At 38.1% G+C, this 17872-nt stretch overlaps 1 protein-coding gene across 14 annotated transcripts in view; it reads right to left on the bottom strand.

Annotated features, from left to right (window-relative positions):
- Tia1 (TIA1 cytotoxic granule associated RNA binding protein) overlaps positions 1-17872 on the bottom strand; it is a 29085-nt gene that overhangs the window by 2688 nt on the left and 8525 nt on the right. The window contains exons 2-12 of one of the 14 annotated variants that reach the window (XM_034511332.2): positions 16011-16113; positions 13508-13606; positions 10974-11028; positions 10773-10805; positions 9493-9580; positions 5439-5514; positions 4591-4699; positions 4124-4219; positions 3924-4008; positions 3069-3192; positions 1980-2125 (exon numbers count right to left, since the gene is read on the bottom strand). In XM_034511332.2, the coding sequence (XP_034367223.1) occupies positions 1980-2125; positions 3069-3192; positions 3924-4008; positions 4124-4219; positions 4591-4699; positions 5439-5514; positions 9493-9580; positions 10773-10805; positions 10974-11028; positions 13508-13606; positions 16011-16113 (1014 nt within the window). The other 13 variants (XM_034511333.2, XM_034511334.2, XM_034511335.2 and 10 more) reach the window with 13 other exon arrangements.

Below are 17872 nucleotides of genomic sequence, written 5' to 3'. Positions count from 1 at the left end.
GTTAAGCCAGGGAAAACAAACACAAAAATATTTTCTCTTAAACATAAGGATACTCAGTCAGGAGTGTCGGTATATGCCTTTAACAACAGCACTTGGGAGGCAGAGGTAGGTGGGTTTCTGAGTTCAGGCTGGGAGGCCAGCCTGGTCTACAGAACTGGAGTCAGGACTACACAGGGAAAAAAAAAAAAAAAAAAAGCATCGCCATAAAATCTTTGGGTAGTTTTTATAGATGTATTTTTCCTAGAAATTACAGCTAAGAAAATACTTTTAATCTATAAATATTCATCCCTTTGAACTTAGAAAAACCATCCTGTACTGAGGCTGGAATTACTCTGAGTAAGGCGCTCTCTTTGTTTGCAGCACTCAGGAGCAGAGGCAAGCAGATCTCTGAGTTTAAGGGCAATGAATTCCATGCCAATCAGAGCTATATTATTGAGACCCTGTCTCAAAGCAAAACATATACACAAAAAAATTTGGATTATCAGCTATAATGAGAGCTAACATCTCTAATACCCAAAGAGAATTAGAAAGTAGTTTTAAGAAGAATATTTCTTAAGGGTTTATTTTTACTGTTTTTATTTATGATTTATTTTTATGTGTCTTGACTTTGCCTGCATTTATGTAAGTATGTGCACTGTATGCCTGGTGCCTACTGAGGGCAGAAAAGGGTTTTGGATGTCCTGGAACTGGAGTTACAGATAGCTGTGAGCCATCATATGGATGCTGAGAACCAAAGCCTAGTCCTCTGCAGGAACAGCAAGTGATCTTAACTACTTAACCATCCTCTCAGCTCCTTTAAAAAACATCTCTCATCTGACACATACATAATGTTTTGGTTTTTTTTTTGAAAAGGTCTATGTAGCCTGAGCTAGCCTGAAATGCAGATCAGGTTGGCCTCCAAACTATAGAGACGCACTGGCCTCTGCCTTCCAAGTGCTGGGATTAATGTTATGTACTACCTTGATAGCCCTACAGTGTGTGAATATATATATATATATATATATATATATATATATATATATATATATACACACACACACATGTATATACACACATATATATATGCTGTATATATGTATATATATGCATACATACATATACATATATATGTGCACAAGGAAGACCAGGGCCTGAAGAACATGCAGGGACATGTGAACATGGTCAGGGCTGTACTGACAAACACCAGAAACACAGGAGGGAGAAGCTAAAGTTCTACATCATCACATGATCAATTATTTTGACAAGTGTCACCTGTGAGACACTGGTTATCTTGGAAATGAGGACCCAAACAGACTCACAAAGCCACATCTTTTAAACATTTGTGTATTCAAGACCAGCAGCTGCGGTCCTGTGAGAAGAAGCTGTTAAGTGCCTTTCACAAGAAAGTTCAATGTGGTATTGAACCCTATAATTGGGAAGTAGAAGCAGGAGGATTAAGAGTTCAAGGTCATCCTCACTTTTATATCAAGTTCAAGGCCAGCAATGGGCTTCATCTGCCTCAGAAAACAAAAATAGAGACTGGGTAAGATGGTTTACTGGGTCAAGGTTGCTACTAAGCTTGACAACCTAAGCTTGAATCCCAGGACTCATATGTTAGAAGGAAAGAACTCGAAAATTTTCCCCTGGCTACTATGAAAATGCAGTGCTGTGTGTGCCATACAAATAAATAAAATGTAATTAAAAAAAAAAGTTAATTCATTATTAAACATTTACCAAAATCTGTGCTGTTGTGATTACATTTCAAGGCAAAATATTCCTAGGCAAAATATCTTATTTTGTTTGCATGTGTGTATGTGTGTGTATGTGTGGGGGGAGATGTACAAGCACAACAGAAGATGTGGAGGCCAGGGGTAAACCTTAGGGAAAGTCCTTTAAGCTATCATTATACTTAACGCTGAGGCCACAGGATTTACTCAATACTTACAAGTTTCTTTCTAATGTTTTCCAAGGTTAAAAAGGCAAAGAGCAAATGGGCTTACTTGAATCCCTGCTGGCTCCACGGCTGGCCATACATTCCATAGGCAGGCACTTGCCAACCATTAGGCACATACTGGCCAATCTGTTGTGCACTTCCATACCACTGGCCCCACTGGCCATACGCTGGTGGATATCCAATTTGATTTTGCTATCAATTAAAATTACAACAGATAATTTAGTATTACTTGAAGTTATTTTTATATAATGTCTTAATATATCACACAGTCAAAACACAGGGCCATTACCACAACTGAAATAATAGGCTAGCCCTGGGGAACACAGCTCAGTGGTAGAACGAGTGCCCAGCATCACAGAGAAAGACCACTGAACAGAGTGTCATAGTGCTACTGTAGCTATGTGGTGCGGTCTTCAAAAGGCGCAGGCAAAAACTCATGATAAAGACTGGACTTGCTGTTCATAACTGTTTCCGATTGCTTCCCTTAGATTGGAAATGTAAGAACTCTACACACGTGGTTTAGGGTTTTCTCACTGGCACCTCAATGCTCCATTTACAACACCTTCACAGAAGTCTCTGTAGGGCTGAGTTTGGACCATTAAAGTTGCTTAGAAAAAAAAAGCAACAAAATTAATGCCTACATATATTTATAGCTTTATTCTTTGTTTAGTTGGGTCAAGCATGCTTGTGAGTTTTCCAAATCAATGTGAATATATCTACCAAGTATTAAGAAAAGGTTTAAGCCAGGCAGTGGTTGCACACGCCTTTAATTCTAGCACTTGGGAGGCAGAGGCAGGCGGATTTCTGAGTTCCAGGACAGCCAAGGCTGCACAGAAAAACCCTGCCTCAAAAAAACAAAACAAAAAACAAACAAACAAAAAACATTATTACCCTGTTAGGTGTGGTAGAGCATTTTAAAATGTGTGAGCATGAGTCAACTGAAGCGGTTACACTCATCAAGTCACCTCTGCAATCCATGACACACCACTCTAGAACTATAATACATGTAGGAAGAGCCCTTACAGACTATGAAGTGAGCTAGAAACTCCTTAACAAGGAGTAGCAATAAGCTTCATTTTATAACAACCTCAATACTAGCCCAGCAATTCCATCCCACAGTCAAGGACCCGCTCACCTGTTGCACGGGGTTTATCAGATCAAGAGTCTCTTTGCCCCAATAGCATTTCACCACATGCCCTTCAATGGTAGTACCATTAACAGAAACAATCGCGTGTGCTGCACTTTCATGGGAACTGAACCTATTGGAATCAATATTAAGAATTACAAATATGAATTCTCTTTTAAGTACTTATGAACACAATTTTTAAAATCAAGAAAAATAAACTGGACCATTTTGGGAGAAAAAAAAGCAAAGCAAACATGGAAGAAATAAGAGGATTCTGAAATAATCCCAACCTACCCATCAAAAAGTGGCATATTTCCTTTGCTATGTTTTTTTTTAAAGACCTTATAGCTGTGGAGATTGGTGATTTTTCTTTTTCTTCCTTTTTTATAAAAAGACAGGGTCTCATGTAGTCCAAGCTGACCTTGAACTCTCTAATGAAGCCAAGGATGATCATGAACTTTTGATTTCAAGTACTGTGATTATAGATCTGAACCACCACACCTGGCACAGGAAATTTGTTTTAACGGTGGCCATGTTTTGTTGGTATTGTGTTGGAAAGAAGGAGTTTTAAAAATGTACAAGTAGCTTTTAAATACAGCACTTGGAAGGCAGAGGCAGATGGAGCTCTGTGAGTTCAAGGCCAGCCTGGGCAGCAGTGAGATCCTGTCAATAAAACGTGAATAGTAAAAATGAGTTCACAGCTATCCACTAAAGACATTTCTCTCTCTCAGGTTTTAATATTATCCAGGTATATACACCTGAGCTAGGTCTCAGGTGATCAAGACAAATTCTTAAGAAAACCACTATATTAAATGTTCAAAATTATTTCTCAAGAAAAAAAGCTTTGAAAGAGACTACCCCTACCGAACAAATGAATATCCTTTATCTGGGAAGACTCGAATTTCCATTATTTGTCCAAATGGAGAAAAAGTCTGACGCATTAGTTGTTCTGTTAGAAAACAAAAACAAAGAACATAAAAAGAATTCACACTATTAAAACCTGTAAATATGAAGCTTTTCAGGGTAAGCTAGTTTCAAGGTGCTACCCAGGCAAACTCCCATACCTGTCAGTCCTGACGTCACCCCTCCACAGTACACAGTGCAGTTGCTGGGACTGGACTGACTCACAACCTCATCGTATGACAGCTGTTTAGTGTTCGCTGGGGAGAGAGAACATTTTCTATCTTCAAATCATTACCCTTATTTGGAAAGATTAACTCATTAACTACACTAATATAATGGCAGTTTCCATCAATCAAAATACCTATAAAACACATTACATTTTAAGATTAAGCCTCCCACCCCAAAATGTATAAACATTACCCCATATGCTCTACTTAACAGGAGACTTGACATTAAAGATAATTATTTAAAATCACAAAAATGAAAACTAAGTACATTTTGAACAGTAGTCTTGATCTGCTTCTCATCTATTTCTGCAAAAAGTCTCCGGGAACAGCTCTAACATTTAAAATCTAGTGTATTTTCTCTCCACAACTCCACATTTGCTTCTTGTCTCCAATGCACCTACACTCATATGTACTCTTTGGAGCTGGAGGCTTTCTGGTTGCCCAGTTAGTTCTGATTTGTCTTCCACCAAGCCACTGGCCACCCATCTGCTGAATGGCATTTTCTGCATCCTGTTTCACATATCAGAGACAACAAAGAACCTCCAATTAGTTAACATTACAAACAGCTTACATAAAAAAAGATGTGATGCTTTTTGAAGATGTTAAAAAAAATGAAAAGCTCCTTATGAAACACGCAAAACCTAATAGCTTTCCAAAACTGCAACAATGCTTTTAAATTTCATTTCCTGGATTAGGTTTGGGGAATGCTAAAAGGGTAAGGATACATTGTGAAGCAGTATACATCTCTCACGGTCTGGGCATAACTGAGCAAGTATAAATTGTCAGGTATCTTTTTTTTTTATTAAGATATTTTTATTTATTTTATTTATATGAGTATACTGTTGCTGTCTTCAGACACACCAGAAGAGGGCATCAGATCCCATTACAATGGTTGTGAGCCACCATGTGCTTGCTGGAAATTGAACTCAGAACCTCTTAATTGCTGAGCCATCTCTCCAGCCCAGTTGTCAGGTATCTTGACAAAACATTTAGGGCTTTCTTCTTCTTCTTCTTTTTTTTTTTTTTTTTTTTTTGTTTTTGGTGATAAGTATTTTTACTTTGCACAGTTTGAAACACAGTATCAGTATTTTGCAAGTGTTGGTGCTAAATGACTAAAGAACCAACCAGAATAAAAGAGACTGTTTTCTAGTGAAGGCACTTATTATTAGTAAACTAAACATTAGTATATGACAATCTGAATGCTTTCATCCGACTCTATGGCCCTACATGCACTTCTGATTGTGCTCACCCATTTGTTGAAAAAGGAGACAAAGCCATATCCCTTAGACTTCCCGGTAGCCATGTCTTTTACCACACGGGCATCTCTGAAATAGAAGCCACCAGAAACTGAGTTTTGTAAACTGTCCTCTGGGCATAAAATGAGAACCAAATACAATTCATTTTTACATTTCACCTTCACTAACAGTAAACCGTTAATAAAAATTCACCTTTTATTCTATTAAATGGATTTATTGGCTAATGAGGGTTAATTTTATAGACATGCAAATCAATGTCTTAAATATAAATCTATATTATAAAGAGAGGTTTTCATTTCAAAATGTTTTATAAACATCTAAGTGTTAAGCATGGTAAAAGCAGAGGCTTCTATGACGCACTTAGTAATTACAAAGTTCTTAGGCACTCTGCCTTTCTTTAACCATGCCATTTATTTGCTACTTGGCACCATATGCTATATAATCATTTTAAAAATTAAAATACAAAACTGAAAACTAAAGGATTAAAAAGCTGTATACATTCCCTAAGCTAAGCACTTCATTTCTCAGATGAATATATACCCACGTTCTGGGCTAGGGTAAATTTTGAGAATTTGACATTTTTAGAAATGCTAAATCATCGAAGGATATACAAACATATTTCACTTTTAAACTAGGTAAGAAAAGATTTTATATTGAATTTCATAACAGCATTCATATTAAGATTGATTGGAAACTACAAGATATGAAATAAAGTTTTAAAAAGCCAGAAAGTAAAAAAGCACGCCAACATTTATCCACTGTGAACCGTAGCTTGTAGTTAGCCAGGGCAATTCTGTCCATTCTTCAGAGACACTCTGCAAAATAACCAGAGCCCTATTATTTGAGATTGAGTAAAAAACCCAGCCACGATAGCTAAAACTCCATACCTCAAAAAAAAAAACAAAAAACAAAAAAAAAAAACTGGACTCAATTTGTGTTTCACAGGCAATCTATTTTAAATTAGCCTAGTATATGTCACAATGCTTGTTCTCTCAAGACACATGAACAAAACAGGCATGTTTACAACAAGAACCCAAGTCAGAAAGTCATGCAATGTAATTGTAAGTATACACGAGCATATTTTAGATCAGTTTAGAAGTGATTTATTAAGTGTAATAAAAAAGATTCTGATAATTAGGTAAAGCTACTATAAGTCACTTCTCAGTAACTATTACCTACATGGCACACATGCATTTAATTTGGTAGTTGATTTATTTCTCTATCAAAATTTGCTATATGACCCTAAACTCAAGAAACAGAAAGGGTTTAAGCTATATTAATTAGGGAAAATATTTTTATTTTCATATTAAATACTTAATAGAGCACTATTTACCCCATACCCTCTATAAATCAAGCATAAATAAACCACCTATAGAGACATCTACTGTAGAAACCCTTCAACATTGCTATCAGCCTGTCTCCTTACAAGAAACAATCACACAAACAAAAATAGAAACATGTTATGTGTTACCAATTGCCAAATAGTTTTGTTAAATTTAGGAAAGCTAACTACCTGTATAAGCTAACATTCAAACACGTATTAACTCAACAAAAAGGCCTTATCAAGAAAAAAATTAATATACTAACAATTGTGAACCCATCAGAAAACCCAAATGCTGAGGCTAGGGTCATGGCTCAGCAGATAATGTGCTATCATGGGAAGTGCAAGGACCCAAGTTCAGATCTCCAGCACCCACATAAATGGTAGGACAGTCAGTATGCTTGGGAAGAAGAGGCAGGGGATAATCAGGGTAAGCTGGCCAGACTAGTAGAGTTGGTAAGCGTTAGGTTCTAGTGAGGAACTCTGCCTCAGTGTATTGGGTGGAAAGAAATGGATGCAAATCCTTCATCAACTTCTTGTCTAACGAGAGCACACACACATTCACTCACACATACATAAAAACACATACGCATACAAAAAAATCCAGACTAAAATATGATGTAGTCACATTAACAAAAAGACTAGTTTATAACTATGAAGATATGAAACTGCTAAGTCTGAATGCCATTTAACTTTACCTATTTCTTTTTACCTGCTGGGGTTAAAGGAGTGAGGCTCCCCCCCCCCCCCCCCCCCCGTGACCTTTCTGAAGATCTTTTGTTCTAATCTCACTGCTGGAGGCTCTTTCTAAAAGTATTTGCTAAAGAATTCTATTCTTAAATATCTTTTTTTTTTGTAAGGTATATTTATTATTTATTTTATGTATGTGAATACATTGTCACTTTCTTCAGACACTAGAAAAGGGCATCGGATTCCATTACAGATGGTTGTGAGCCACCATGTGGTTGCTGGGATTTGAACTCAGGACCTCTGGAAGAGCAGTCAGTGCTCTTAACCACTGAGCCATCTCTCCAGCCCAAGAATTCTATTCTTTACATTCATTCATTCATTCATTCATTCATTTATTTATTTATTTATTGAGACAGGATTTCTTCTGTGGAGCCCTGGCTACCCTAGAACTCATTCTGCATACAAGGCTGCCCTCAAACTCAAGACATCCACCTGCCTCTGCCTCTTAAGTGATGGGATTAAAGATGTGTGTCACCACCTCAGGCTTTTTTTTTTTTTTTTTTTTTTTTTTTAAAACATTGAGTGTGTGTGTGTGTGTGGGGAGGGTCAGAGGACAATTTTCAGGAGTCAATTCTCTCCTATCACATGCAGTTTGGCGATTAAACTCAGGTCATCAGGTTTGTTAGCAACACTTTTATCTGCTGAACCACTTTATTAGACCTTCAGTGATCATTAAATAATCTTTATCTAAATCTTAACCTAAAATTCTCATTAAAAAAGGTTAATTCAATAAAAATTAAAAATCTACCAAAATAGCTATTTATTTGTTCACAATATTAGACAAAGTTGTTTTCTTTTCTAAATGCCTCAGAAGTGTCAGTCCTGAAGTACAGTTAATGCTTCCTTCTGAAATGAATTGCCTAGAAAGGAGCACAAGGATCAGAAAAGAACTTCTGTCCTTCTGTGACTGAGGACAGGATGAAACTGACCAAGATTCTCTATACCAAACTGAAAACACACAAGATTCTGCAGAGTGGAACCCTCACAGCTTGAGAGGCAAAGTTAGTCAGACCTGCCCAGTCTAGATACTTCAAAGAAACCAACCACTACTGAAATCCTAACAGAGATTATAACAAACAATCAAGAAATTAAAGCCTCACTATTTTCTTAACCAAAGAAAATATTTTCTTGCAAAGAAAAATGTCATGTAACAGAAGAGTCCATTTGTAAGCTGTCCTAGTCTCAAGGTGACTCTCTGACCAGCCAACTGCAACTCTCAGCTGGAAACTCACTGCAGTGTTATACGTATCCACTTTTCAATCTCCTCAACTTTATCTACTGCTTTGTTCAAACCAGCTATAGCTAGAATTCCTTTTTATTTTTGTTCTAGTGACACAATAACAAAGGAATTAGAAACCCTACAATACTTTCCCTAAACTCAGCAGCTGATCCTGAGTAACCAGTAAAATTGCTTGTTATTCTTACTGTGATACAGCATGCTTTTCAGACTTTTAAAATTCTTCTGTGATAAATACTACCCTGAATAAATACAGACAAAGGGCCTAATATGCATGGCTACTATCAAATTTAAGGAAGACAGTCTTTCACAATATAGTTCAAACACTATTGTTAAGTTTTTTAAAGGAGTTTTAAGTTAGATGCCAAGGAAGAAATATTTAACATCATTTTCAATCTAAACTGTTCAGGTTTTATGTTGTTAAATTAACATAAAATGCATGGAGACATACAAGCGCCTGAATAAATCCTTCAGTTATAGCCCAGCACCTCAGGAGGTTGAAATGTGTATGAGCGCAGTCTGAAGAAGTATTTCTGACTAAGCAAGGCCTAAGGTCACTGACATCACTCATCAGTGGGACTACACTTGCCTTTAGACTCTTGGATGACCTCTAAACAATGGAATGTGCTATATTTAAAGTGTTAAAATTAAGGTTCACAGTCAAAACAAAGTTACAGTTATTATTACATAAAAAAAAAACACTGCTAATTAAGTATTATATTTATCTTTTGTTACTTACGAAATTCTTCCAAACGGTGCAAAAGCTGCTTTGATGTCTTCGGTTGTGATTTCTGGACTGAGGTCACCAACAAACACATGGAAATGATCTTACAAAGGAAGAAGGGGAGTGAAAAGAAAAATACAACTTCAGAATGTAAATACTACAACCGATCCAATAAAGTTTCTTAAAGTAATGCACAGACTATATAATCAAGTATAAATAAAACACTATCCTCGCTATAAAATCCTATCAATCTTAAACATAACAAATTAACAACACAGTAGTCTTCTAAAAGGACTGATAGCTACCAGAAGCTGGCAGTCACTGTCTATTTACAGTCATTACAATAATTACAAGGGCCTAGGAAACAAACTAGTAACATAAAAACTTTCAATTCTGTAAAAAAAAAAAAAAAAAAATAAGACTTAGTTATTATTCTAATAGTACTTATTTAATGTTACTCATTTTATTACTACATCTAGGCTTTATAAATTATAATTAACTACAGTACTGAGAGTTATGAAGACTACAGCTGTCTTATTTAAGGCAACTTACTGAAGCTAGCTACATGAAATACTTGGTTTAGCCATTATTTTGTGAAGAACAATCAAAGAAATACCTTGCATTGCAACAGTTTGATGTTAAAGTATTTGACAGTTTTCTCAAAAGCCAACAGTTTTGGTTGCCCAGACATTACACCATTCAGTTTATGTGAATCCATGTGCAAGTGAACTAAGACTGAAGGCAACAGAAGGAAAACAGTAATCCCTTCACTTTATATCGGCACCATTAAAAAAAGCATTGGAGAAAAATAACCATCCCATATGTGAAGCTTTGAAAAGCCAAACTTTCTGAGGAACACTTTACAATGAACACATACATCGACTTTGACAAAGTAGATTTGGAAAGAGAAGTTACCCCTATTTGCAGGCCTTAAGCAACACACTGGGTTGCTCTTCTGGAAACACTGTTTCAGGAGTACCTTGAGCACTGGAAGATCTGGGTATGAAGCCCAGGTGACCTCAGGGAAGTAGGGTATCTTGCCCTTTAGGTGGTGAAAGTATTTCTAAGGCATCAGCTGCTACCAAGGGGGACAGAGAGCTTGAACTAGCAACAAAGTCGTGGACAAGCCACACTTGGTCAACAATGGGAAGAAGGAAAAATATTGCCAGAAACGAATAGAAATACTATAGATTTCCGCCCCACTCCCCCCAACCAATATCAAATTTAAAAACTTGAGGTGGTTAGTGAATACCCTTTCAAGAGAGTTCATTTTATGTTTAAGAAGATACAATTACCTTGTGAACGCTGTGTGCTGACAACGGTACTACCTGATGACAAAGATTAGATTTGTTCTTAAATTTATTAACACAAACACATTAAATCATATCAGGATAACGATCAAAATATTACTGCAAACATGTATGATGTTATATGCTTTACAATAGAACTATGGGGTATAAGACAACAAATGCCCACAGGGCATCCAATGTACTTACTGCTTGTATCTTTCTTTTGACTGCTAGGGGTTGTTGCCCAATTGACTTTCACTTCCTAAAAAAAAATATATTCCATAAAGATAAAGCTCAAAATCAAGTTTTCCTGTGATATAGCAAGAGAGACAGTGCAGGAGACATCTATGCTCATCACAGTCTCAATATTCTTCTTCTGGCCTAGAGTGACAAATTCTAACTGGTAAATACAGCTCTTTCTGTTCTTTTTTGCTGTTGTTTTTGTTTTTTTTGAGACAGGGTTTCTTTGTGTAGCCCTGGCTATCCTGGAACTCACTCTGTAGACCAGGCTGGCCTCGAACTCAGAAATCCTCCTGCCTCTGCCTCCCCAGAGCTGAGATCAAAGGTGTGCGCCACCACTGCCCGGCCTTTCTGTTCTTTTTTAAGATTTATTTTGTTTATGTGTATAGGTGTTTTGCCTTAATCTATATCTATGCATATTTGTACTAACTACCAGATATACACACCTGTAGAGAAGCCAAAGAGGGCAATAGATCCCCAGGAACTGAAGTTATAGATGACTGTGAGCTATCATGTGGGTACTGGGACTTGAATCCAGATGGGCTAGGTCTGGGGATTAAACCTAAAGCCTCACAAATAGTATGCAAGCAAGCAATCTCTCACTGAGCAGCATTTTTGGCTCTGCTCCTCTGCATATTATTCTAAGATGAGTCATCAAGTCAGCCAGGCTAAGCTTCAATTCACTCTACAGCCTAGGCAAGCCTTGAACTAGCAATTCTCTTGCCTAAGTATGTAGGCACAGCTAATTTAGGTATATTTGACAAATCCCAATCTTTGCACATTCCTGCTAATGTACAAGTAACCTTTTTTTAACCTTTCGGTTCTGCTTTGTCTTTTTATTTTTTTGAGACATGGTCTCATTATGTAGTTCTTACTATCGTGACATTCACTAAGGAGACCAGGCTGGTTTCCAGCTCACTGAGATCCACCTGCCTCTGCCTCCTGAATCTTCGATTAAAGGTGTGCACCACTGTGCTCACCTTTCACTTTTTTGTTTGCTTTTCTGTTTGGTTTCTTTTGTTGTTTTTGAGATAGGGTTTCTCTGTGTAGTCCTATAATTCCCTTGTAGATCAGGTTGGCCTTGAACTCAGAGATCCACCTGCCTCTGCTTCCCTAGTGTGGATTAAAGGTATGAACCACCACTCCCAGCCACATTTTAAAGATATCCATCCATTTCCCCTGGGTGCCTCTCCATTGGTATTCCATATTAATTATGTATCACCCAAATTGAGTAGTTCCATAACTATCTAATATTTAGCATGTGCACGGTACCATGGAGAAAAGGAGTTAATATAGGTCTCTGGTTTCTAGAGGCTTTAGCCTCACTTCTTCCTTTTTCTTTTTTCTTTTCTTCTTTTCTTTTCTTTTCCTTCCTTCCTTCCTTCCTTTCTTTCTTTCTTTCCATTCTAAACTATGTAGCATCAGCTGGCCTTGAACTCATCGAAATCTGCCTCCCTCTGCTCCCTGACTGCTGTGATTAAAAGGCTGGGCCCCATATCTCACCTGGTCATGGATGGCAAGCTGGCCCTGGTGGCCCTGGAGAAGGAGAGCTGGCAGGCTGAACACCACAGCCACCACCAGGCTCAGATCAGGGCCTTGATTTGGCCCACTCCAACATCTATCCCATCTATGAACTGCTGGAGGACATGAAGGAGCTGGTTCTGTAGAATCAAAGCTGTAGGATCTCTAACAACAGAGTATCCCAGAGGAGTCCTAGTGAGGACACAGTATTGATAGTGTAGCAGAAGCCAGAGGCCTCAAACCACACCAATGACTCATTGTAATGAATATTTGCAAATAAAGCTGTTTGAGCAAAAGGGTAGACTGTGTGACATACCATAGAGAGATTTTTTTTTCTTTTAATGTTTTTGTTTTGATGCTTTTTTTATTTTTGGGGGGAAGGTTCCAAGGGTGGAGAGTGTATGGAGGAATGGGGTGGTGAGTGGGATTGGGGCGCATAATATGAAATTTACAAAGATTCAAAAACAACGTATGTGCCACTATGCTGAGCTCCTTTTTTAAAAATTGAAATCTTTATTTATTTATGTATGGGTGTTTTGACTACATGTACATCTGTGCATCATGTGTCTGCAGTATCCTCAGAGGCAAGAAGAAAACATTAGATCCCCTATGACTGGTGTCACAGATAACTGTGAGCTACCATGCATGTGCAAGGCTCAAACCCAGGTCCTCTGGAATAGCCAATGTTCTTAATGCCACACCACCTCTCCAGCCCCATTTTACCTTTTTAATACAAAAACAAACAGCTGACCCTTTGCCACAAAGAGAATATAATGGCTCTAAAACAGAAACAAGGTCAAATCCAATTTAAAACTTTCTATTCTAAGATGTGGGTATGGAGCCTGGTTCCACCCTACACACTGCATAAAACTGGGCGTGGTGGCAGACACCTGTAGTCCCACCTGGGAGGCAGAAGCAGGAAGATGAGAGAGACAAATGTTCCCAGTGCAGGTCACCGTCTCTAACTCATGACAGCTTACCTTACCCATTATCTTCCGCCCGTTCATAGCAGCCAGGGCTGCCGCTGCGTGACGATGTTCATGGAACTCCACAAAACAGTAGGGGTCATTGCCTGCCGTCTGCGGAGAGAAATTCACAAGTCCATTTGAGCTTTACCCTTACATTTAAAATAAAGATTTCCCCTTCACCATATAAACTTCTACAGTTAGCAAGGCATAAAGAATGACTTGTTCATTCCATAAGTACATTTTCAGATTAAAAAAAAAGTAAATACCAGAGCCAGGTGATGGGAGCAAAGGCCTTTAGTCCCAGCACTCTGGAGGCAGAGGCAGGCGGATCTCTGAGTTTGAGGCCAGCCTGGTCTACAGAGTGAGTCCAGGACAGCCAAGACTACATAGAGAAACCCTGTCTCGAAAGACAAACAAACAAACCAACCAACCAACCAAAACTAAAACCAAAAACAAGGAAATACCAAGTATAATTACTCCATAGTTCCCTTTTTGTTTCTTCTTGAAGTGCTATAGATCAGACCCAGAGACTTAGAGCCACTATATAAATGCTCTCCCATAAGGTACATTCCTACCCTGTGTATTACTTTTTATTACTACAAACTAAGAGACATCTTACTGCTTCTAACTTGTGAAACAATAGAAAATTAGAAAATTTTTTTTTTTTTTTTTGAGACAGAGTTTTTCTGTGTAGCCTTGGCTATCCTAGAACTCACTCGTAGACCAGGCTGGCCTCAATCTCAGAAATTGGACTGCCTCTGCCTCCCAAGTGCTGAGATTAAAGGCTTGCACCACCACTCCCTGGCTCCAGACTGTTCTTAAACTAGGCTCTGGACACTAACAGGTTCTGATAGTATTTACAATAGGTTTTAGAATATGAACTTTTGGTCCAAATTCTTTGCCTGTTGAGAAGCATTTTAAAATTTCTTCCCTTGGGAGCTAGAGAGTTGGTTCAGAGGTTAAGCGTTATTTGTTGCTCTGGCAGAGGACCAATATTTGTACCCTAGCACTTAGACAGTAGCTCAGAAAAATTCATAAATCCCAATTTAAGGGAATCTGACACCATATTCTCACTTTCATGGGCATGAGGTATGCAAAACACTCATATGAAATAAAAAATTTAAATCTGAGAAAAAAATTCTCTACCTGTAATCCCAGTACCAGGAATGCTGACATCTTGGTTAAATCTAAAGGCAGTCTGGATACTTAGTAAGACTCTCTCAAAAGACAAAAAACACCCTTCTTTTCTGCTGGTGACTGGGATACAATAAACAAAACCTGCATTGTTCTCCCCCTAGTGTTGGAGCCCAAATCCAGGACCTTAAGCATGCTAAGGAAGAACTCTGCCACCGAGGAAACCTTTAGTGTAAAGCAAGATGTTGGTTGGTTAGGTATTTACTGACAGTTTTTCTATGGAGCCTTGGCCAGTCTAGAACTTACTATGTAGTTAGAGTGGCCCCCAACCTGCAGAAATCTGTTCCCTGTTGACTGAGTTCTGAGATTACAGGCATGTACTATGACACCTGGCTTCAAGTTATTTTATAGTAAATTAAAGCAGAAAATACATCTATTAATCTGGACTTAAAAGTGCAGGATAATAAATGACTTTATAATGCATGTAATTCATTCTAAGGCTTTTAAAGAATTATTAAAGGAAACTAATTCAAAATTTCAGAGCATAGAGATAGGCATAAAATTCAGTAAATATTCTTGTATTCTAGAATAATTGAGATTCTGTGGGGTGATAGCACATCTATCATTCAAGTTTCAGGGCAGTCTGAATTAATTACATAGACCATACCTTAAAAATAGATAGATAGATAACTGCCAGTCTGTGGTGGCATATTGTAATATTAGCACTTGAGAAACTAAGTCAGGAAGACTACAGCTTACATAGCAAGTTCCAAGTTATCTTGGATTACAGTATAAGAGCCTGTCTACTATGTATACACAAGGAACCACCGATGTTGACAGCTGGCCTGCATATACATGCCCATTTACCTGCTCACATATACAATCAACTTTGTTTTAAAAACTAGATAATATTCGTAGTTAACACCAACCATATGAATAATTTTTTATACATTAAGGTCTGACAGATATTCAAGAAAACCTTTAAAACGAAGCTAAAAATGTTTTTCATTATATATTTTTTTCATTATAAGTCTACCCCAATTCCTAGTCTAATAACTGAACTTATAGGTCATTCAGGCAATTAATACTAGAGGTAAAACAATTCTGATGCACTCAACTTATTAGAGTGCATACACACCAATCACTTAGCAAAAGAAACTTGGTTGCCTACTAAACAGGTTAATTACAAATTTATTAAGATCCCTATGAATCGAGACATTAATGAAGAAGTTCTGCAGTAACAACAGCTTTCATTAGTATGAGAAGGAAGGATGGAAGGAAGGAAGGAAGGGAGGGAAGGAGGAAGAAAGGGAGGGAGGGAAGGAAGGAAGGAAGGAAGGTAGGTAGGTAGGGAAGAAAGAACAGTAATTGAGTGAAATACCCTTACATCCATAATCATTTTGCAGTTTTTACAAGGTCCGATCTGGCTAAAGAGCTGGAGGATGAGAGCTTCTGTCACATCTCTAGAAAGGTTACCGACATATCTGGAACAGAGAGAAACAATTTACCATTTTAGATTTATTTTTTGCTAAGCATGGTGCCTCTTACCTATAATCCCAACCTGCACAGGTTCAAGGCCAGTCTAGGCCACATGCTGAGTTCTAGGCCAGTTAGGGTTACAGAATAAGCTCCAAACCCAGGAGTGAAAATTCTTTTGTTGAATTTTGCTTGTTGAAAAATAAATTTTGGGAGCAGCCACAGATATATCTTTGACTCTTTCAAGATAAAACAAGTACCTCTACATGTCCATAAGGTAAAAATGCTTTCTTTTGTAGTGTTCAGGACAGAGTTACTGAGACCCTGAGGATGGAGGAAGAGGACAAGGAAGAAGCACTGAGAAGCAACACTAAGGAGTGGGTAGGAAAGGTGGACTTGGAAAGAGACCATATATCTAATGGCAATTTAGTCATGCTGGAGCCGACTACTCCAAAAATGAGGCCTAAAGGGGAAAGTGAAGCACTTTCCTTGCTTTTTGAGCAAGAGTTCAGAACAGCTGAGACAATAAGGGCTTAGGGACTGAGGGGACACTCTTTGCAAAAACATCTGAAAATCATGGCTACACAATATGAGGTCAGTCTGGGATACACAAGATCTTGCTTCAGAGAGGGAGGAAGAGAGGAAGAAAAAGAGAAAGGGAGGAAGGGAGGGAGGAGGCAGGCAGCCAGATGTATTGGCACATGCCTGTAACCTCAGCCCTTGTGAGGCTGAGATGTTCAAAGCCAGTCTGGAACATTTAAGGAAACAATGTCTCAAATGTGGGGACAGGGAGAGCAATGAAATCACTGGGCAAATCTTCCTTATGCAAACAGCATGAGGACTGAACCAATTATCTCAATAAGTTTAATTGCTAAAGTTGCCCTCAAATTTTATAAACAATACTGTTTGCTGCTTTAAGTCTATTTAGCTGAATAAATACTAGCTCTCAACAGAAAGTACAAACAAATGTGCAATCTGCAGATCTTTCCTGTGTTGGAGCTAAAAAGTAAGTACTTTAAAATGTTTGGCTTTCTTTTCTTTTTCTTTTTTAAAGATAGGGTTATGATAATGTGGACCATGGTGTTCTCAAGCTGCCATTAATTCTCTCGCCTCAGTCTTCTGTGTGCTAGCTTACAGGCATGCTCTACTGTATATGGCCTTTAATGAAAGAATTTATAGTTTATATCTTGTCTTACTTTTACTTACAAATGTTTCCTTAAGCCAGATCTAACAGCATAGATCTGCAATCCTAGCACTAATGAGGCTGAGGCAAGAGAACAGTGAGAAAGGTCAGGCTGGGCTACTTAGTGAGACCCTGAAATGAGAAAGAAACAGAGCCTCAAGAAAATATATCTGGTGGCAAGGAACAAGGGGAAGCCTATAAGCAACAACAGGAGTGCTGAGGTACCTGACCCCAATGGAAGATGTGGTACAGTGTCCTTCCAGGGATGGGATGAGGCAGACTATCATTTGATTTTGAATGTGGGCTTAAAAGTTGTCTCTTTCCAAAATATTTTCTAAGCAAAGTTCCACACTCTTCCTGCAGAAGGTTTTGTGTGTGTGTGTGTGTGTTAGACAGGGTCTCTCTATATAGCCCTAGCTGTCCTGGAACTCAAGCTGGCCTCAAATTCACAGATCTGTCTGCCTCTGCTTCCAAGTGGTGGGATTTAAAAGGTGTGCTCTTAAGCCTGATTTCAATACACTTTTTTGTTGTTTTGTTTTTCGAGACAGGGTTCTGTGTAGCCCTGGCTGTCCTGGAACTCACTC

This window comes from Arvicanthis niloticus, chromosome 9 (genome assembly GCF_011762505.2).
Source record: "Arvicanthis niloticus isolate mArvNil1 chromosome 9, mArvNil1.pat.X, whole genome shotgun sequence".
Classification (NCBI taxonomy): Eukaryota; Metazoa; Chordata; class Mammalia; order Rodentia; family Muridae; genus Arvicanthis; species Arvicanthis niloticus.
Note: the sequence above shows the minus strand (reverse complement) of the source record. Positions and strands in the feature narration are given on the sequence as shown.